A 21,690-nucleotide genomic window follows, 5' to 3' on the forward strand; every position below is an offset into this window, starting at 1 on the left:
GTAGTATAGCATCTAGAACTGCCATTTTATTATAGAAGTTGTTTCCATGTGAACCAAATCACCTTGTTTGTTAAAATGCTTTGAAAAATAATTAAAGGATGACATCTTCTGACCAGAAAGGATATTGAGCTTTAACAGTACAGAAATGGTGCATCAGGAGACAAAGTCTCCTAGGATATTATTGATAAGCTCAGAAAGTGAGACAAGACAGAAATACTTGGAAGTAATCAAACTAAAAAATAACAAAATGCTAGTCTGGTATAGAGTGACTTACACACTTTTCACAGCCTGATATATAGAAGATGTATTTTCCTAACTCCCCCTCCTCCCTGACATTCTAGATACTTGGAAGAAAAAAGAAAAGTCACACACACCTGCTTGAAATTATTACAGCCTTACAAAGCAATATCACTATATGTTTATGTAAACTCTGGCAGTGACTCTGTCTGTTGGCAGTTTAGTGATATTTGTTATGGAAGGAGACTTTCAAAGGCTATTTATTAATATTCAGGAGAAGCCAATGTATAGGGCCTACAGTTTAAATAAAGGAAAAAGTTATAATATTTCTGCTAAAAGTAATCCTCACTTTAAAAAAAAAAAAAAAGGAAGTTCATTCAAGGAGAACACATTTCTACTTATACCTTGGAATGTGTAGGTTTTCCCAGCATTTGTAACACCATATGTAAAAATAAGACGATTATATCCATCTAAGAAATCTTGCACTGGTTGCTTCATGGTACCTTCAAAGAATTCCTCTTGAGTTGTTTCAGGTCCAAACACCTGAGCATTACCAAGAAACATCTTTATTTTGTTTAAGCAATCATTAGAGACTTTTTAAGAATCTTTTAAATTCTATACGTTTATAATCTTAAAGACTATTGACAATTTAAAAATCTAGTTTCCTTGGTATTAAATAAGTGAAACAACTTTTACCAGGAGTAGATTAAAAACTTTTAAAGACAATTCATTTACTCGTGAAAAAGTGAACTTCTGTATCATCTGTCCAGCAGTTTTTTCACTTAGTCGACTCAAGGAGTTTTTGGGGGGCTTCAGTATGATGCTTGTTGAGTCTTCAAGTGAAACGCAGTCCTATTAAAAGGAAGCACAAGCAATGCAGGCACGAAAAGAGTATAAAGAGCTCAGCTCACAGGAAAACACACAACCATACATTTAAGGTATTTTTAAACTAATTGAATGTCACACCTGCAATTCATTTTCTCTTTCCAACGATGTAAATGGCCTAATACGCAGGCAAACTTGTATGTGTCCCTTAGACTCCAAACTGCTTCTCTTAAATTAAAAAGAAAAAAAAAAGGAAGTTAGAAATTTGACTAGATTCTTTGTTTGATAACTAGCATGTTAAGGCAGTTTTATTTTCATCAGGCTATTTTGAACAGACTTATCTGATGACACGGGAAGCAAAACTAATTCACTACATCAGTTTTAACAAGTGCTTAGGCCTCTGCAGAACTTTGCTGTGATAACTTAGAGTTAATAATATTGCAGCACATATATATACACACACTACATTCAGGCCAACTAGAGATCAAGAATTAAACCCACAAAAAAAACCATTCTGTGATTAAGCTGCTCTGAACTGGCAATTAGCCTCATTCACAGAGGACTGATGCGCCCAAAAAGGTATCAATGCAGTGCCACACAACTTAGTCTAATCCTATGTATCTCCTCCAGATTAAGAACATACTAAAGATGTTTTTCATCTTCTCTGTAAAATTCTGATTATTATCGATGAAAGGACTCAGCTTATTTAAAAAAAAATCCAAACAATGGAAACATTAAAGCTTTCTTACCTGGCTTGTGTCTGAGCTTGAAGAAACCAAAGAAAATTCAGCAGAGAGATCTGCTTTAATATCTTCCACATTTACTGGTTCTGTTCTTTGAGGTGGCTCAACACTAGCAACATAGGATGGTCTGAAAAGTTTCTCATTATCCAAAGGTGGTTCCATCCTGTAAGATAAAATAAAACTATTTTTTGCTCTCTGATTACATAATGTAGAGCTTCTGAAGTCAGTCTCAAATTGACTTGTCTTCTAACAAAGGGCTGCAATTTCTTTAAGGAGAAAGCTTTATTCATCCTATTCATAATTTACATAGCAAGTTTCTGATAGATGGGGAGATGGTCTGCAGAGGGGTTCACACCATGATGAAACAAGAACAGCCATTCTTCTTTCAATCAAGAGCAACAGTTTACCAGGGAAAAGCCTTACACATATACCACAACCTTGCTAAAAACCATGTCTGACATGACAGTGTCAAAACACTTAACAGCTCAGTCTTCCTATCTAGCCTGTAAAAGGCAGATACAGAACTTCATGAATCTAGACAAAGGTCACGAAGCTGCAAATGAGGTAAAGCTATACCTAAACTAAGCAGCAATGTTTACCTTGTTTCTTCTAATCTACAGTTTTTATTTTTGTCAGGCAACTGTATGAAAACCAGGAAAAACTTGGCCTGAAATATTATCACAGCTTGAATAAACACTGACCTGTGAATAAGCTGCTACTGGAAAGAAACATACCTGTGCTGTCACGATCTAGAACTCTTGTTCATCAGCTACACAAAGTCACACTGCAAAACTCTTATCAGGCCTTGACAGGAAACATATCTGTTAGATAACTGACATTTTAGTTGCTTTAAATATAAGCTTATTTTAAAGTGTGATTTGTCAAAATTATGCTCTCATTCTGTGCCTTTTTACGTAAGAGGCAAAAAACAAACATTAAGCTATGCATACAAAGCTGGAACTGAAAGTGTTTATATAAGCCCAGCACTCAGACCAGTAAGGTTCAAGCACTGACAGCGTGCAAAACCCAAGATGCAGACTATCCATCTGTCTCCACTTTGTGTCATACAGCACTGTAATTACCTTAGATATTCTGCTGTAAACAGGTATATTGCCTGGCTGTAGCCACTAAAAGGTACTTGTATACTGGGATATGTTATTGTAACTCTACTTATCATGACAATAGAGTTTAGAGCTGCAGACAACCTAAGAGAAGGGGATCCAGAGTGGCACACACACAGCAAAGTGTGATCACAGTACACACACAGCCTGTAGCACTGTCAGGCAGCACAAAAAAGGGTAGAAAAGGCTCCAAACCACACAATAAGCCTGGCAGCTTATATAAAACATAAAGCATCAGCCCTTGCTCTTAAAAAAATTTAAAAGGAAAATTTTCCCTCTGCAAACATCAGTCTTTCACTTCAAGGCTTTGCACTATTTTCCCGTTCTTATGGGACGCTGCCGTATGGCTTTGTCAGCATCACGGCCCTGGGCAAGGCGTTACCCGCGACTTGCACGCCCTACAGCAGTACCGAAAAGTTTTCGCGCACACGCCCCGTGACTTTTCACCCACCGTAACGCCAGCAACCACGATCGCAACAGGGAGAAGCGAGGGGAAGAGGCCTCAGCACCGCCCGCCACGAAAGCCACCCACACTGCTTCCCACCTCCGCGACCCCCAGGCCGCAACCACCGCCTCCGTCCCTCCTGAAGCGAAAGCCCCGCAACGGCTTACCTGAGAGCCTACGCCACGCTAGGCAGGCCCAGCCGCCGACCCCCGCCGGGTGAAGGCAGCTCCGCTCCGCTCCCCTCACCTGCCCGGGCAACCGCCGCTCACCGGTACAGCGTAACCGGCACGGCCGCGGCTTCTTTTCAAATCCGACCAATGGCAGTGCGCGGCGCCGCGCGGCCTTCTGGGAGGGCGGGCGTTGCTGCGGCGAAAGGCTCGACGGGAAGTGTAGTCTTGACGGGGCGGTGAAGGCGGGGCGGGGCCGACCTGCCAGGCCGGCAGGGCGGGAGGAGGTTTCCTCTCAGGCGGCGGCCGGGCTTTGCAATGGGGGTGGGCTACGAGGGGGTGCTTACTGAGACTTCTGTATGGCACGCACCCAGAGCCGTCAGGGCCTGTCCCCTCCGCGGCAGCAGGACCTCGACTGCCACGGGAAGGCGCCCTGGCCTCGCCGGGCTGCCCCGCGGCCTGCCCTCACCTGCCCGCCTCGCCGTCTGCAGTGCCCGGGTTTGCCGGTCTGGCAGAAGGATCTATGTAAGTTCAAGCTTGTCGGTACTCCGGGTGATTACAATGATGCTGTTTCCGCAGGCGTTTTGCAGGCTGAGAGGCAAGTTGAGGTTTTGTAATCTGAATGTAAGCAGGATAATCACTGTTCGCGGGTAGTGAAAGGGAAGAGGCCAAGTGACCTGCTCAAGCTGCAGATGCCCTGTATCAGAGCGGGGATCAGCAGAATTGGGAAACTCCGGTTTTAAGTTCAGGCTGTGCTTGTTCCACACCCTGGGTTACAATACTGACAGAGTGACAGCTGTGGAAAACACTTAGTGAGGTATCTTTGTTTAACGCCTTCCCCAGGTGGAAATTTTTGTTTAGTACCAGGTTTGCATGATAGGGATTTAATTTCTTAAACAGCAATGAGAGAAATCCTTTGGCTTTCTCTTCAAAACAGTGTCATAATGCCAAACAGATCATCCTTTTCTAGAATGTTAGGGTATGGAAATGTACAGGTTTTGGTAACAAAAATCACCATAAGTTTCTCTTTAGACTCAGACAGGAATTCTTTGAACTTTAATAAGAAACGTCTGCCTGTTTTAAATTGAAATAAAAGGAAAAGTTACTTGAAAGTAGTCAGTAACTACCAAAACCAAACGTTTGTCTTTCATTTGAAGAAAAGAGTGCCAGCTGGTGCAAGCAATTCTGTAAAAGAATAATTCTACACAGATCCTGTATCAGCTGCTTTGATGAGGTTGTCTTTAAGATTAAATCCCATCTTTCTTTAAACAGAGGCTATGTCATATCAGTAAAAGATGTGTACTTGATTTCAGTTCGGATGCAGGCCATGTTGCAAGAGTTGGTCTGTTTTAACAGCAGAAAATGATGCAACTTTGAATTTGAAATCGTTTGCCAAACAAAACTGAAAGCTCTTGTAGACATTCTTTAAGACTTAGGCTAACTTTTGAAACAGTATCTTAGTTTCTATCCTGAACAGAACAGTGAATGCAAAGTACTGAACTAACCTAATGCCAAACCACCTTTTTCATACCAGGAGGGGACTGAGAATGGCTCTCAAAGAAAGGGAAAAATTAGCTCCTGGGAGAAAACCTGAAAGTTGGCCTCTTCCACTTGTTGGACAGGAAAGCTGAAGATCTTCTCAGAATATTTTGCAAGGTGTATTCCTAAAAAGGTTGGGGGCTATTTCCTGCAGAAAATTGTTCTTGCTAAGTTGGGGCATAACAAAGCTCGTGGTACAAGCAATATTTTGGTTTTGTTTGAATATTAGATTTCTGAAACTATTTTTATAATACTGTACATGGTGCAGAATTTAAACTAGTATCTCAAAGGACTACCATCAACATACTAAAAGAGCAAACTAAAACACAATCTAACATGTGCTCTAGCCTCACACAAACCATGATAAAGAAAACATTAGATCAGCATAACCAACCCAGCCTGTTTTGGAGTGGGAGATGATGAAACTCCATCTATGTAAATAACCTTTATGGCTTTCCACCAATATATTCTCCTTGAAGTGGTTTGTGCAAGGACAGCCGGTTGCAACAAAAATATCTGCTGCCAAAACTGTTAACTCATTAGCGCCTGAAATTTGATTATGTTTCTTTTCAAATTCTCTATAACTTGTGGAGCAAGGTTGCCACTCCCCAAGGGGAAAAGATTTTTTATAAATGACTTGTTACAACTCTCACCATTACCCTTAGAAACTTATGCTCCTTGTATTTGGGACAGGATTCAAAAGTTGTGGATAGTCTACTCATCTGAGTGATGAGATGATGTCCTATGAGACAGCGTATCTCAGCTAGGTTTTACATTGCTGTCAGAAGTAATTAGAGACACAGTCAACATTGCTGGGACTTGGCCCAGCATCCTTCAGCACATCTGAGCAGCAGCCAGACCAGGACTGGCTTCAGCTTCATTGGACTCAACTCACCTTCCCCAGGGAATTAACAAAGTACTTCAGCTTCCCCTCAGCACTCCTGGTTCTGCTGTGCTTCCCCATGCCCTGACAGCGCTGCCTTCCCGTCCTAGTTGGAGGCAAAGTCCTTCTTCTGCAGGGTTCATTTGGAGCCGACTGGCATAGAAAGCTCCCATGCCTTGTCACACAGGTGTCTTGGAAGAAAATGATGCATTATGTTATCTTCTTGGTAGTCTGCCACGTCAGCCCCTTTTCACTCCTATCTTTCAGGGCAGTGCTTGTCATTTATCTTGTTATTTGCACAGTCCTGTGGATGCATTTCACACTTCCTTTAATTTGAACCTACATAGTGGTACCCTCACTGTCCCACTCCCGTCAGTTGCCTTCAGGTCCCATTATTTCTAATGCATATACAGCTGCATTTTATGAACTCATGACTTTGCAGGCTATTTGTTTGCTTATTTTTCTTTAGTAATACAGGTATGTTTTCCTTTATAATCTCTTTTAAGCAATGAGCTGCTTCTTCAGTCTCACATTTCCCAGTTCGTTCAATATCATTTTTCTGTGGCTGACTTTTGATTCTCTACCTATTTGCTTGTTTCCTGCTCAAGATTAGCTTGAAAGGCGCAAACTTAAGAGAAAAATGGCTTGGGTTCCTCAGTGTAATTTTTGTGCTTTAGCGTGCGTACTTTCGTGCAAGCTTTCCCTTGAACCGAGCGGCACAGAGGCGGTCACCTGGAAGCAAACAAACGTTCAGGTTTGCCATCCTGCGTAAGTCGACTAGCACAGCGTTTCTGCCTTCAAAGAGACATGAACGTACGTCAGATTAATCACGGGAGACAAGGTGACGCGGCCCAGAGCCTGAGGCTCGCAGTAATGTCCAGAGTTAGCGCCTCGGCCCCGCCGCAAAGGCCCTACCGGCCCCGCTCGCCCCGCAGCGCTGGTGGAAGCCGCCTCAGCGGGGAGCGAGGCCGCAGCCCGCCCTCCGCCGCCCCGAGCCCGCCGGGCTCTCGGGCCGACCCCCGGCGGAAGGCGCCCGGCCTGGGAGCGGAGTCCGGCCGGCGGGGCCGCCGGGGGAGCCGGGCGCGGCCGCGGGGGACTCCCCGCCTCGGGAGGCTTCGCCCCAGGGGCAGGTGACGGCGTCGGCGCCCAGGAGATCGCAGCGGGGCTGGGCCCGGCTCTGCAGGGTGGGGGGCGGCCCGCAGGAGCCCCGCGGCGGTGCGGGGCCGGGCGCCGGAGCCGGCCCCGGCGGTGTCTCCGGCCGCCGCGGCGGGGCGGGCGGCGACGGGCGGCTGGCCGGGGCCCTTTCCCCGGGCGGGGCAGGGGCTTTCTGCCAGCCCCCGGCCTGCAAATGCTGCGGCTGTTTCGTGGCTAATTTGGTTAACTGAGTAATTGCAGGATTTCGGGCGGGGTGGGAGGAAACCGTCACTGGAAGGAGCTTGCGGATGGTCATGAGGCCGCTCCCTTGAGGCGCTCTGGGAGCATAAAATACAGTCTGGAAAAATGAATCATAGACCCACCGGCAAAGAGGGGGCTTGAGGAGCATATGCCAGTGTGAGATAGCTAGCCGGGAGCCTGGGGAAGAAGGAGGGCGTCGCTGATGGGCAGCTGGAGGCAAGCCGTAGTGCCTGGTGCTGGACTTGGGCCTTGATGCTTGGTCTCTGGCCACTTCCCAGGTCCAGGGTTGGCTGCTCCAGCAAGTAAGGTGTTGGGGTTGCCTGTGCTCTTTGGTCATGGTTGTTTAAAAAGTCATTCACTGAGGAGAGAAGAGGCAGGGAGCTCACAGCTGGAGACATGGTTGTGTGAAGAAGGCTTGTTTAGGTACTGCTGTGTGTGTGCTTCTCATAGATGCAGTGGGGCCACCTGGTCCTGTGCCAGTGTTTTGTATAATGAAAATGTGCTACATGTGCTCAGCGTATCGTTTTTAAGTCTTCATAGCTTCATTTGAAAACCTGTGCGTGGCAAACATAGTATTACTTCTTGAGCAGCAGCTGTATTGTCTTACATAGGAGAAGATTTGAAATATATTTACTGAGGTGTATTTTATTCAGTTTGCATAACTCAAGACTTAGTCTTTGGAAAGAGTGCAACTGAGATAAAAAAGCTATCGCTGCTGCTTTCTTCCTGCTTCTCCCTCAACCCTCTGGTTACTCCTTCTGTCCCTCTTTGAATTATTGCATAATTTTCTGATGAGCTAAAGAGATCGTTTCAGCTGTAACCATCCTTTTAATCTTGTAATTGAACCAGAAAGTTTCAAAATCAATTATTCTCTGTAATACAATAATATAATAATCACTGTTCTGAATGTCAGATCTAGCATTTTGAAATCCGAACCTTCTACCGCTCATCAACAGGCTTAAAACATACCTGAAGACATAATTGTGTGTCTTGGATCATTATGCTTACCAAGTGTATGAGTGTACTTAGGTTCTCAGGTTATTTTAATTTGAACAGCTCTTTAATAAGCATGTGTAACGAAGTGCCTCATAGTGATGGTGTTCTATACTGGCCCTAGCGACTAAAGCAAGTGAATGGCTTGGATATTCTGAGGAATTAGTAATGCAGTTAATTTTTTTCAGTATTAGTGTGCTGTATTTTTGGTGGTGCTCCACCCACCCACCCATCCATATTTAAATCTTGTTATTATGAACAGGAAGCTCTTCAAGGCAGGGTCATTAGGGCCTTCCATTAGGGCAGTTGTACTCATGTTTTCCTAATATAGTGTGATTCTTAACCTCACAGGGGCTTTTTAACATCATCACAGCATAAATGATGATAAAATATGTTTCTTAAATGTTTCTATGATATACACTACTCATTTGAACGGCCAGTTTGGAGTGAAATTTAATAGGCTGTCAAGATGAATAATAATTGAGAAATATTTTGTATATGTGTGTGTATATATGTATTTATATATGTTTTACTACCAAAGGAAACTGAAGCGTTACTAACTGGAGGGCAAAAAAAAAAAAAAAAGTACTTTTTTTTTGTTCTGCCTTTTCTAGGGTCTTTCTGTAACTCTGGCAACAGATGCTATAAGACCGCTAGTGATGGCTAAGTATTTTGCTTCTTTATTGCTGAAAGGGGCTGAAGCAATTCGACATGAGTCGGCTGATCAGGCCAAACAACACAATATCGTATTTGTCAATATAACAGCAGAAGTGGCCTCCGTTGGAGAAAATGGTAAGAACTGTTTTCACATTGCGACACAAGTATTTGTCCTATAAATGTATCAGCTGTTTTGTCTGACTGATTCATAGTCATTTAGCAAATAGTGTAGTTAGTTATCAGGTCTTTAAGATACGTGTTGTGAATAATAAAACTATTGTTTTAAAAATATACAGTCAAAGGCTTTTTTGTGAAAGCGTATTCATACAAGAAAAGAGAACTACTCTTAAATTGTGTGCTGTCTTATTTTTAAGAACAAGTCTGCATAGATGGCTTTTCCATAGAACTGGTTGATAAATATAGTTTCTGGGGCATTTGTGATGTGCCCCAGAAAATCAAGTCCATCCTAACCAGACCCAGTACACTGTCTTACTTTGGGTTGTGATCATGCTGAATCACGTAAACCAGGCATTTTTGAGCTACTGGTAATCACATAATTGGAAACCTTGACAGAGAATCCACAAGCAGGAATACTGACGGCTGGTATTGGCTAGGTGTGTAATTTTTTTCCCTCCTAGTCAACATTATACTGATGTCTCAGGACATACTGTTAGAAATGGCTCTACAGCTGGAACAGTAAATTGAATCCTGCACTTAGAGAAGTCAGTTATGAGTTTTACCACTGTTTTCACATAGCCAGGATCTTGCATCTTAGTTTTCCTATGGATTTCAAGTCCTTATATCCTTTGGATATAAAAATGTAGTAGTATTGTTGGTACAGAAGGACAGATACAGTCCAGGAACATTGGCTACTTCAGAAAATGTTTTTTATATATGCTGCTTATATTTCACGAAGGGTATTTGAACTGGGTATCCAAATTTTGTTTGGTTCCCTGAAATACCCTCTTTTTATTTTTTCTCTTTTTTCTCTTTTTTTCTCTTTTCTCTCTCCTCCTCTCTCTCCTCTCTCCTCTCTTCTTTTTTCTCTCTTTTGCATGCTTGCGTGCACTCACTTGCTCACGCTCTCTCTCTTGCTCTCTTTTTCTTTTTTTCCTTTTTTTTTCTTTTTTTCTTTTCCCTGCCCTTTCCCCGCCCTTTTTCCTGCAATATTTCCCCTGCAAATGTTTGCATAATGTCTTTTTAGCTCAAAGTCTGGGACTAGGCCTGTTGCCACTTTTTGCCATATGTGATGTTAATTATTTTCTTTGCAGACAGTGTGTTAGCTTGTAGCCTCCAGGTTAAGGGCTGGGGATGAATCCCGAATCTTATTAGTAAAACTTTATTTCTCTCCATGTGTTGTTGATTCTTTTTCAATCATCCACAGAGCTGTATAAATACCAACATGGGTAACCATAATTTAAAGGTAAAATCTCAGGATTGACTTTCCTAAAATGAAACATATGTTTGAGTTTTATTTCAATTGAGGTTTCAGAAGTTTTATTTCAGTTCCAGGCTGCTTATGGAGATTCTTCATGGTGTTAGAAATTCGAGCTTTAATCCTTAGGTTACTTTTTTGAGAATACTGTTTCTTCTTTTGTAGTGTTACGTAAAATACAGGCTGTAAATAGCTGTCTAATGGTCCCAGAGCCCTCAGAAGAGCCCCAGAAAATTTTACCAAAGATGTTCTGTTGATTGTTACATTCTCAACTGTTGCTCTGTCATCTTACTAGAAACTTAACAAGATAAATAAATTGGAACATAAAGTCAATCCATATCTAGAGTAATGCAATTCTGAAATGGGGAAACTGGCCAAGACACCAAGATATATCTAAATATATATCAGATAGATAGCTGAAGAGACTTAAATTTCCACTAAAGGGGTGTGTGTGTACATATATGTATCTAAGTTCTGTGTAGAAGCCAGAAGACCGGACACTTCTGTGTCTCAAAAATGTAAGGTCCCTCAAAAAGATGTGGTTCAAGAGCAAGAAGCTTACTGCTCATGTAACATGGGCTAAATCCAAGGAGCAGGATATGTTACAGTGTAGCCATTACAGTATTTCAGTGTAGTATTACTCATCTTTCTGGCTCTGACACCCAAGACAGAGCTTCTTTTATTCTTGGCAAGTGTCAACTGTCTGTCTTGACCTCAGAAACTAGTGCTGTTCTCTGACATTATGTACCATTCCTCGGAATGTCATCATGGCTTTGGGCACTCGGGGCTTCTCCTTGAACTCATGTGAAGATGCGATTGGAGTGGGATAGTCATGCCACTGACCTTCAGATGTTTTAACTTGGGCTTCCTGTGGAGCCAGTGGTGAGAAATGCTCAGAATAGTTTCAGGCCTAAGTTAAATTCTTGTTCTGGAAGTGCAGTTATGCTACATGGTACAGCTAAGCAATATAACCATAACCCAAATTGCCCTGTGGAGGAGCCTTGCTTTCTTCACTAGCCTCTTAGTTTAGATATCAAAATTAATGTCTAGTATTGGGTAACACAGTTATCCTACGGCATGATAAAAGGGCAAGAAATGAACATTTAGAAAACGAATTTCTTAACCTGTGACTTATCTTTAAAGGACTCGAAATAATGGCTCTTTGACAATAGCAAATAGCCCAGGGGATTTCCTGTTTTGGTCTGAGCTCGTCTTTTTTTTTTTTTTTTTTAAGCTTATATTTGATTAGTATTTCAGGCTGGGCATTGCCCATCCTGTAGGAAAAACAGAAGGCAGGGAGCTTAATACACGCTAGACGTCTGCCCTGCATAGAATGAAGTCATACTCCTGAAAAGAAGAGCCTGTATTTGTGCCATGCAGTCGGACTACAGTGCTCTTTGCAGTCCTTGAAGAGAAACGCAGTCGTCTTCCCTGAAAGTGGACCAGCAGATGAAAGGTGATGAAAATTCATGAAGTCTCAGTTGCTTCTCAGAGGGTGGATTAATGAGCAGCTAGTTTTTTAAATGCATTCCTATACCATTATTTTCAGCCAAATCAGCAAGTAGATCTGCGTGGCCAGACAGGTGCTGGGACAGCAGAAGAGCAGGCAGAAATGCTGGTGGGACAAAAGGGCAGGGCTGCTTCTCTTCTGTTAGGCAGTCTTAGATTGGCTAAATTGCTTGCGAAGTTGCATCTTTGGCAGTTCTTCAGCAAGGAGTCAAATATGCAGATGGCTGGCTGAATTGCAGCCTTTGGGCATATCCAGACTTGCAGAGCTAGAGGGAGTATTTCCAAATGTAGTTCAACATATAGTTCTCAGTTTGATGCTGCCCTGCCTGATGTTGTCACAACATGCTGCAGCCAAGGATAAGCAAAGTTTTTAAACAGGCCAGGCTTCCCTACTGAAAGTTTCCTCACAGCTGAAATCTGAAGAAATTGAAAGGTTTCCACTGAAATGATGAGTGTTACCAAACACTGGCTGATCTGACCCTCTGTAGTCAGAATAAACCCCATTTTGCAAAAACTGAGATGTAAATGGTGAAATTGCATTGTTAGTAATTCAGTTTTGTGCATCTGAATTTCCCTTTGCTGTTTCAATAGATCAGAGGATCCAACTGCAGTTCCAGTCAGGTGCTTTTGAATAGTGTTGCCAAGTACCATCATACTACCATGCTTCATCTTATATGTTGGTGCACTGAAGAATACACACACATTTATAAAGCACCATAAGATCTTTCTGGGTGAATGGCATTATAAAAAGAAGACAATTATTCCAACTATTAATCCAAATATTCTATATAAAGCAGATTTTGGCATTGTGAAAAGAACCAAAACATGCAACAATTCAGGGGTAAGGGAGGAATCCTTTTATTTTAAGGATAATATTAGTATAAAGTTAGAAATGAGTCATTCTCTAACTCATTTCTAACTGGCTGACCCATGCTCTTGGCAAATTAATTATCCAAGACAAGTGACTGAGAAATAGATGCTATAGTTTTATTATTGTTTTAATCAGATGGCTATTGCTGTTACAAATAAACGTGAGGCTTGATTTCAGGTATAACAAATGTAGCTATACCCTGAAAATTATGCCACAGTGCTGCTTGAGGATGTGTTACACATGCCAAATTTTTTCTCTGATGTTTTGTTTTCAGTTTTAGGTGGATGGTGTAGCTAGCTACTGGGTGTCTAAAGGAGCCGTGGCCACCATGAATCTCAGCAGTGAACTTGAACAAGGAAAATCTAATGTGGTATGTATTTCTTTCCATCCAGGAACTGTGATTTATCAAAGCCTCATCACAGGAACATTCCTATGAATAAACCTTTCACCTCCAAATTCTTAATGAATTGTTTGATGAATATTATTGAGAACATTGATATGGGGACGATGGGAAGATCCATGCCATCTTGGCTTGGCTGTAACCCTCTCTTTCTGTTTTGTTTCTTTTTCTCTCCCTGCCCTCCCCCCTCCTCCTTGGCTGCAGTTTGTAAGGTAGTATGACACTGCAGGTCTGATCTGATGAAACCACAACTAATGCTGATGCCTGCCTATGATGGGAAGAGAACACAGACCACAATCTTGGGATTTCTGGCCTCTTATTAGGCAAGTCTGTTGCTCCTCTTCCCCTTTCCTCCCCAGTTCCCTTTGTTCCTGTCCTTCCTCTGTGTCATTAACTCATATCGAAGTTCAGTGTCACTGGTTGCTGGGAACCCAGTTTCGTTTGGCTATACATACACTCTTCCCTAAAGAAGTCAGATGTTACCTCCATGTTGGACGTTCATCATCCAATGAAAATACGGAACACAATTTTATTGTAATAGTTCTGAATGATTTTCAGCTGAAGTAATGAAGAGGAAAGTCTGGCACATTTTAGTGAAATGTTCATGTTTCTCAACTATGATTCTTAAATTGGGAGTTTAAGTTTCTAGTAACATTAGAAATTATTCATGTTCATTGCAGATACCTATACATCCTTATTCTTAAAAAGTAGGCTGTTTGCTAGTATAGCTGAAATTATTCCTGTACTGAGACAGGAGAATGTCTTAAGAAAACTGCATTGAGTAGTAGTTTCTATTCTCTTTATTTTGTTCAGTTGTAAATATAGTAGGCAATGCATGAAATAACTATTGACGTAGAGAATAACACAAATTAAGTCAAACAAGGACTTCAAACAGCGTGTTTTGAGGTCAGTAACCTGTGTGCCTAGAACTTTGATCACACTGGTAACAGCCAAATGGCATAACTTATGTGGATGTACATGCAAAGATAAATAGGTAGCTTTTCACTGAATTTTCCAAGCAGAACAGCAAAATGTTAGTGAAGTGAAAATGTATGTTTCTAATAGGCTCAAGGAGCTGCAACAAAGCAAGCTGATACGGATGAGTCAATTTGCTGAAACTGGAAGCAAGGGGGTTTTTTTGCTTGTTTGTTTGTTTTTTAAACCTAAATGGATCCTGTTTTCAATAAGCAGCATGAAGGAGGAGTCTTTCCAGGGCCCTGGCATATCAAATGGAAGACAGCATTTTCTGTCTGATGAAATGTCAGTTTGACTGCTAATCAGCCAACCCAAAGCATTGCTAGATTAATAGCCAATTTTGCTGAGAATACAACTTCTGGGGAACCGAAGCTGTTTCTTGAATCTATGACTGGCTGACAAAAATGAGAATTCCTTTTAAGAAAATTAAGATATTCTGATATTTTTCAAACAGAAGTCTTCAGATTTCCATTTCAGCACTGATCCTGTGTAGGCAACTGAGTTAAAAATCTGAGAATGACTCTGGAATACTGCAACTAAATTTTCCAATTGGGGGGCATGCGTATTTTAATTTCCATTTTGGGTCAAACTGATCCAAATACGGGTTTCAGTTTGGAGGTGAGACTGGTCTGCTGGTCTGCAAGTCCTTTCTCAGAGCTCTCACTACTTTTTGTTTTAGCATTGTTGCTTTTGTTTCTTTAAATGGGAGGTGAGAAGAAAGTATTTAAATTCAGAACTATGTTATGTCGTCTTCCTTTTTCCTTATGCCAGTCTGTCCTGTGACTGAAATCAATCTGCTTATAATCAAATTTAAATTTGGTTGGTGAATAGAGGCAGAGAATTGTTGGTTTGGTTTTTTTTTTAACCACAGACTTTCTAGTTCACTGGAACTAGAGTTCCAGCCTGATTTCTCTCTGCAGGAGAGAGATATCTTTTTTTTTTTTAAATGTTTTCATTGATTAGGTGGTCTTTGCTAATGCTATGAAAATAGTCATGATGTGTCAATCCAGTGCTGTTTGCATTTGCTTCAAAATGTGGGAATTAATCCACTCTAAAAATGACTTGGTTCATGTATGCATTGTTTAGTTTATATGTTCTGGGAGGATCTAAGGTCTGAAAACTGGCAATAATAAGGAGGTCATAAATCAGACAACTTTTCTTGGTTTAGGGTTTTAGGTCAGGCATATCAATTCCAGCTTATACTAGATTGCAGTTGTGCCTGTGAATGGAGACTAGATTATGTCATGTAATTTGTGGGGATTCTCTTATTTGCAGTCCATGGCCACTGATGCCTCATAACCACTGCAGCAGTATTTTCCTCATACCTTCATCTGATGGGGTAGCTGTACCTTCCTTTCTGGCTTGTGTGCTTGTTCTCTTTCCCTTTTTCCCCTTTTTTTCCCCTTTTTTTCCCCTTTTTTTCCCCCCTTTTTTCCCCCCTTTTTTTCCCCCCTTTTTTTCCCCCCTTTTTTTCCCCCCTTTTTTTCCCCCCTTTTTTTCCCCCCTTTTTTTCCCCCCTTTTTTTTCCCCCTTTTTTTCCCCCTTTTTTTCCCCCTTTTTTTCCCCCTTTTTTTCCCCCTTTTTTTTCCCCTTTTTTCCCCCTTTTTTCCCCCTTTTTTTCCCCCTTTTTTTCCCCCTTTTTTTCCCCCTTTTTCCCCCCTTTTTCCCCCCTTTTTCCCCCTTTTTTCCCCCTTTTTTCCCCCTTTTTTCCCCTTTTTTCCCCCTTTTTTCCCCCTTTTTTCCCCCTTTTTTCCCCCTTTTTTCCCCCTTTTTTCCCCCTTTTTTCCCCCTTTTTTCCCCCTTTTTTCCCCCTTTTTTCCCCCTTTTTTCCCCTTTTTTCCCCCTTTTTTTTTTTTCCCCCTTTTTTCCCCCTTTTTTCCCCTTTTTTCCCCTTTTTCCCCCCTTTTCCCCCCCTTTTCCCCCCCTTTTCCCCCCCTTTTCCCCCCTTTTCCCCCCTTTTCCCCCCCTTTTCCCCCCTTTTCCCCCTTTTCCCCCCTTTTCCCCCCTTTCCCCCCCTTTTTCCCCCCTTTTTCCCCCCTTTTTCCCCCCTTTTTCCCCCCTTTTTCCCCCCTCTTTCCCCCTCTTTCCCCCCTCTTTCCCCCCTCTTTCCCCCTCTTTCCCCCCTCTTTCCCCCTCTTTCCCCCCTCTTTCCCCCCTCTTTCCCCCTCTTTCCCCCCTCTTTCCCCCCTCTTTCCCCCCTCTTTCCCCCCTCTTTCCCCCCTCTTTCCCCCCTCTTTCCCCCCTTTTTCCCCCCTTTTTTCCCCCCTTTTTTCCCCCCTTTTTTCCCCCCTTTTTTCCCCCCTTTTTTCCCCCCTCTTTTCCCCCTCTTTTCCCCCCTTTTTTCCCCCCTTTTTTTCCCCTTTTTTTCGGAAATGGAATGAAGATAAGCCACATGTCGTCTTTGGTATTTTAAGTAAATTTTATAAATGAGGGAAAAGCAAATCAATTGGTGCTTGCTACTTTTAGAGCACTCAGGCAAAAAGTGTGAGACATTGATGTCTTAGCCCTATCAGTTGTTTTCAGTGGATATACAGAGGTTTTGTAAACAAAAAAGGTATTTTTGTCTCCTCTTGTACAGGAGATACACAATGCTTTTGTTTTCTCTTCCCATGTGTGAAATGGCTGGCACCAAAAGTAACTCTGTAGCTTCTTTATCTGACTTCCATGTCAAATTTGGTTAGCAGTGTTCATGAGATCAAGGAGTCTGATTTACCATTCTGGGTTAAAAAGAACAATAAATGTATATAATTAGGACTTTATACTTTATGTGTGAGTGTCAGAATAATACTTTGGTCCCAAGGTGTTCAGTCATACGTTACGAGATAATAGAAAATCTTTTGTGCTCCGTGGTACTTGGCATATATGTTTCTTAAACCCTTTCACGTTAATCATTGATTCAAAGAACTTATTTTGATCACCCAGATGGTCTCTTTGAGTCTTAAATTCCCATTAGACCAAGTGTGTGTTTGTATTAGTTATGTTTTATGGCAAGAAAACAAATATTTTGGTGACACTAAGGTTCCTGCAGTGAAATGCAAGTTGCCTTCTATGCAGGAGAGACCCTGGAAGTTACTTTGTATTGTAGTATTTTTTCACAATGTATCTAATGAGAAGACAGAAGTCTATGATTATAGTTCTGTTTTTCTTTTTTTGTGTGTACATAGTTTGTATTGACCTTGTGAAAACCTGAAAGCTCTAAATTGGCCACTTGAACAAAATGAAATGCATTGCACAGAACAGACTATTCACTATAATATTTACTGTGAAAGGTCACCAGTCCCAGAAATATCCAAGGATGTAACTATGGCAAACCAGCCCAATGTTAGCATAATGTTTGGTTGTTTCCCTTCTTTGTTACTAGGTAGTTGGAGCCTTTAGGAACCAATTTGTTATTTATAGCACAGCCCCTTCCTACACAAGACTCTCATTCTTTGCAAACATGGATAAAAAAGATATTTTTAAAAAGATTAGCATTTGAGTTTTATTGTCTGTGGTTTCAGCTTAATCTCACAAGGACATATTAAATGTGTTTTCAGCATCAAAAACCTAAGCAAATCTTTGGTTTATCTGTCTGAAAGCAAAGTCATATTATTCAAGTACTAAAGTTTTAACTCCAGATTAGTTGTGGTGTTTGGACTTAACCCTGTGCTTAAATAGTCTTTAAGACATACACTTCCCTGCTACTGAAGGTGGTTGAGGATAAACACCAGAGGTGTGGCATGTTTCCGTTTTGCACAGATTCCCATCTGTGGACTAGTTTGGAAGAAGGAAAATAAAAGCTCTGTGTCCTTTCTACCTTCTGATGGATACTGCGTGTTCCCTCCTGGGTTAGAGGAGTAAGCCAGTTTTGTCTGATTTGGAGGTATGTATGTCTAGCTAGAACAGTTCAGAGAGATGCCTTTTTTTTTTTTTTTATCTCTTCCACATACAGGCATAAAAAGTCTGGTTCCCTGTTGTTAACTGATTTGCAATCATTAATATCGATGGGAATTTCATGTCAGTACTTAAGCTCTGGGAATACAGACCAATGCAAGTGAAAAATCTCCATGCAGCTGAGTATTGATAGGAGAACCAGCTTCTCCTACTCTTGAGATGTGGCAGCGCTGAACAAGGAAGAGAGTCTTTTGTAATAGTCAGCCATTCTGTGTCTTTCAAAGCGCTTGTTTTGAAACTGTCACTTCCCTCCTGATGGCATTATGAAGGACCATATAAAAATGCTGAGTTGAAAAAAAAGTGAAGACATTCAGCCAAGCAAAACCAGCATGTATACTACACGAGGGTAATTGTCTATGGGGGAGCAGTCAGGAGCGAAGGCCATTGTTTTCTCTACCAAATGCTCTGCCACTTGTTGCAATCATTTTTTTTTATGATGATGAACAGTATTTCTCAATCACTGGGTTGTGAACTTGCATGTTTTCCCATTACATTTTGTATATTTAAGTTTGATAGTTAAAGATAAGCAGCAGTACACTGAGCCAAATACTTAGGTACGAGATAGAGTGGATGGGGGCAAAGGAGAGTGTGAAATGAGATTTTTAGCTTTTTTACATACCTAATAGTTTGAATCGATTACCTGGCTTTTCCTTTTTTACAAATTCTCTGCAGAATAGAAACTATGGCATGGAAAAAAGATGATTCACCTCCAACACCTACTTTATCTTCACTGGCTTGTACTCCTAAGCAATAATCAAAGACTAGATTTTAAATGTTTACTAATTTGGGGAGTTTTATTTTAAATGTCTGAACTAAGGCACTGAAGTTTTTTGTTTGCTATAAAAGATGGGCACCAACAGCTCTGCCACGGATCAGTTAAAGTTATGGAGAGTAAATGCACCTGCAAATTAAGTTGTAATTGTAGTTGGACACAGAGAAACAGAGGTATTGACAGGGAAATCTTTAGAAGGAAAAGGTTCTTGCTGTTTTGTGACTGCTGCATGCTTTTTTTCAGTTGGGATGAAAGACGGCAACCACAATCTCTAACCTCATCTCAGAACTGCCAGAGGATAACTGTAGAAACCACTTGGGCCACTGCAAAGTCTGGCCACAGGGATGGGCAGGCTGGTAAGACCAGACTACACCTATGTACTCTTCTGACTGTTACTCCCTAGTCTTGGCTATTTTTGTTAGATATGCAAGTCATGTCCTAGTCCAGACAACTTTTTCGAGGTAGCATTCATACTGCCTTGCCTGGACACTCAGCTTGGCGCTTGGGCCAGGAGATATATCTATGCCCTATTCGTCATCAATGAAGTGAAAGAACATTCCTCCTAAGGGCTGTTCAGACCACCAAAGCTAAGTTCACGCTTTCTTGACGAAAGTGAAGGGGAGATGAGCTTCAGCTCTGTGCAGAGGAACAGGGTTTTTCTTCATAAAATCAACAGGTTTTGTTTAAGTGTCACAGAAGGCATAATTGAAAGGAGCCCTGCACCAGGAGGTGGGTGGGGAGGGAAGGAACTGATGGTCTCAATATAATCTGTCTTGGCCTCAATCTGGCAAAGATGTAGGCATATGACTAAATTTATGCCCTTCACTTCCTCTGTCATCTGCAACCAGTTTCCCCTCTCAGATGCGTTAGTGTTTGCGGAAAGCAGAATTCTCATGCTAGCTAGCTGTTGTCATAGTAAGGCTTAGCTTTCCTGTGGTCACGCTGATAATACCAGAGCCCTTTGGGTCCCTTTTTAAATACTCTGTCATTGCATTTTCCAGATAAGAATTCTACACAGTTTTAGAGCTGTTTTGTCCCATTTGATTCACACATCTATCATTTGTCATTATATAGTTATGTTTGACTGTTGGTCTTCTAGCCCTGCAATTTAAAGTAAGGGAAAAAGAGCATTAAAATATATTTTAAACATGTGTCTACTGAAGGCCCTGCATACACCAAAAAAGTATGGGTTTTTTCCCAGTTCTGAAAAGAAATAAGGAAGAAATACTGGACTCCTAGACTTGGCACTTTCCTTTTGATATGTGTGATATGTGAATATACCTAAAACAAATCAACAGTATGTGATTTTTTGCAAGGAATGCTCTTAATATTTTTATGTTAATTTATTAAGCTGTATGGTATTTGCTTTATTTTCAAAGGGGAAAAATTGAATCAGAACTAGTATGACTTTTCTGTAATATAGAAACAGGATAAACATAGAAGTAACCTGAATAGAAATATAAACAGGAACGGCAGAGTGCCAGCAACCCCTTGAACATAAATCTGCAGGCAGCTATGCCAGAAGTCTGTCTGTTTCATTACACTCTTTGTGTTGCTTAATACAGTTTGTGTAAATTGAGAAGATGTGTACATGCTCCTCATTACCACTTCTCTCCAAAATATGACCAAAGCTTTGTAGCTGCCTGGCTTTGAATTAGAATACCACCACTGGTGCTCTGTAAGATTTTTTTGGTTCTTGGGTAATGGATTTACATGTGGACTGCACCTGTTTGGTGCTTATTTTAGCTTAGCCTAAGACCAGGGGTGTGGGAGCCCCACAGAAAGAGGGAGGAGGAGCTAATCCTCATAGGTTCCTAAAAATTTCAGGCCAGGTTGCCTGATGATAACATACCTGAAAGGGTGTTTTGTTTTGGTTTGGTGTTTTTTTGTTTGTTGTTTTTTTTTTTAGTTCCATTGGTTTTGAAACTGTAAGGGCTGGAGCACAGCACTTGATCCAGTGGCAGAGTATCTTAACCACAAGGTAGTCGTTAGTTTGCTGAAGCTGACTCAGAGTTAGAGAATCGCAGCCTGGCTCTCTGTGTTTATAAACAAATAAATAGAGGTGATAGAAAGCTGGGTGTCTGAAGTGCGGGCGGGCCTGGAATAATCCATGAAGTGCTTGCCGTGCAAAAGTGTAATATCCAGTGAGTCCGTATAGCAGACTTGTTCACTGTTCTGAGTCCATGTGTGTCCTGGATTCTTCAGTATACTATGTGTTTGTAGTCCTTTTCCCACCAGATTGCTGGTTTACAGTGAAATATATAGGAAAATATTTAAGAATAAACAAGTAGTTTCCACCTACTCCTGTTCAGAAAGGAAGACAGAAATACTTAGTAAATGTTAATATTGAAAGAACTGGAAGCATCCTTGATTTTGTTTGTCAATATTGCACCTCTACCTGGATTGTTGTCTTGCAAGTTAGACTGAAAACTGAACTGGCTCACAGGGTTTGTTTGGAAAGTTAGGATAAAAGGAAGAGGTAAACTTTACTTTGGTTGCACCAAAGTGTTAGAAACTGAACCTGTAATACATGCCATGACTTCATTGATGGATGTTGTATGTTCCACCTAGTTCTTGATTTGCAACAACTTAAATATATATAAAATATACAGAAATTAATATAAAGGGATGTAAAGTAGGCAGTAACATACTGAATGTGTATATGCGGTATGAAGGCAAGAGAGTGCAGTACCTCTTAAAAACAATACCTGCTTTTAGCCAGTTGTGCTGTGATGCATTGTCTCATAAATAGTATGGATAAAAAACCAGCAGACAGCAGGTCTTGAGCCA

The 21,690-nt window shown here is 41.4% G+C and overlaps 1 protein-coding gene across 2 annotated transcripts in view; it reads right to left on the reverse strand.

Annotated features, from left to right (window-relative positions):
• KIF20B (kinesin family member 20B) overlaps positions 1 to 3,602 on the reverse strand; it is a 41,495-nt gene extending 37,893 nt beyond the window's left edge. For both annotated transcript variants that reach the window (XM_050899174.1, XM_050899172.1), the window contains exons 1-5: positions 3,539 to 3,602; positions 1,812 to 1,968; positions 1,204 to 1,290; positions 973 to 1,089; positions 642 to 780 (exon numbers count right to left, since the gene is read on the reverse strand). In XM_050899174.1, coding sequence (XP_050755131.1) covers positions 642 to 780; positions 973 to 1,089; positions 1,204 to 1,290; positions 1,812 to 1,967 — 499 coding nt within the window. In that variant the 5' untranslated portion in view covers position 1,968; positions 3,539 to 3,602. The remainder of the gene's footprint in view (positions 1 to 641; positions 781 to 972; positions 1,090 to 1,203; positions 1,291 to 1,811; positions 1,969 to 3,538) is intronic.
• Positions 3,603 to 21,690: the final 18,088 nt, after the last annotated feature.

Source organism: Gymnogyps californianus, chromosome 6 (assembly GCF_018139145.2).
Source record: "Gymnogyps californianus isolate 813 chromosome 6, ASM1813914v2, whole genome shotgun sequence".
NCBI lineage: Eukaryota > Metazoa > Chordata > Aves > Accipitriformes > Cathartidae > Gymnogyps > Gymnogyps californianus.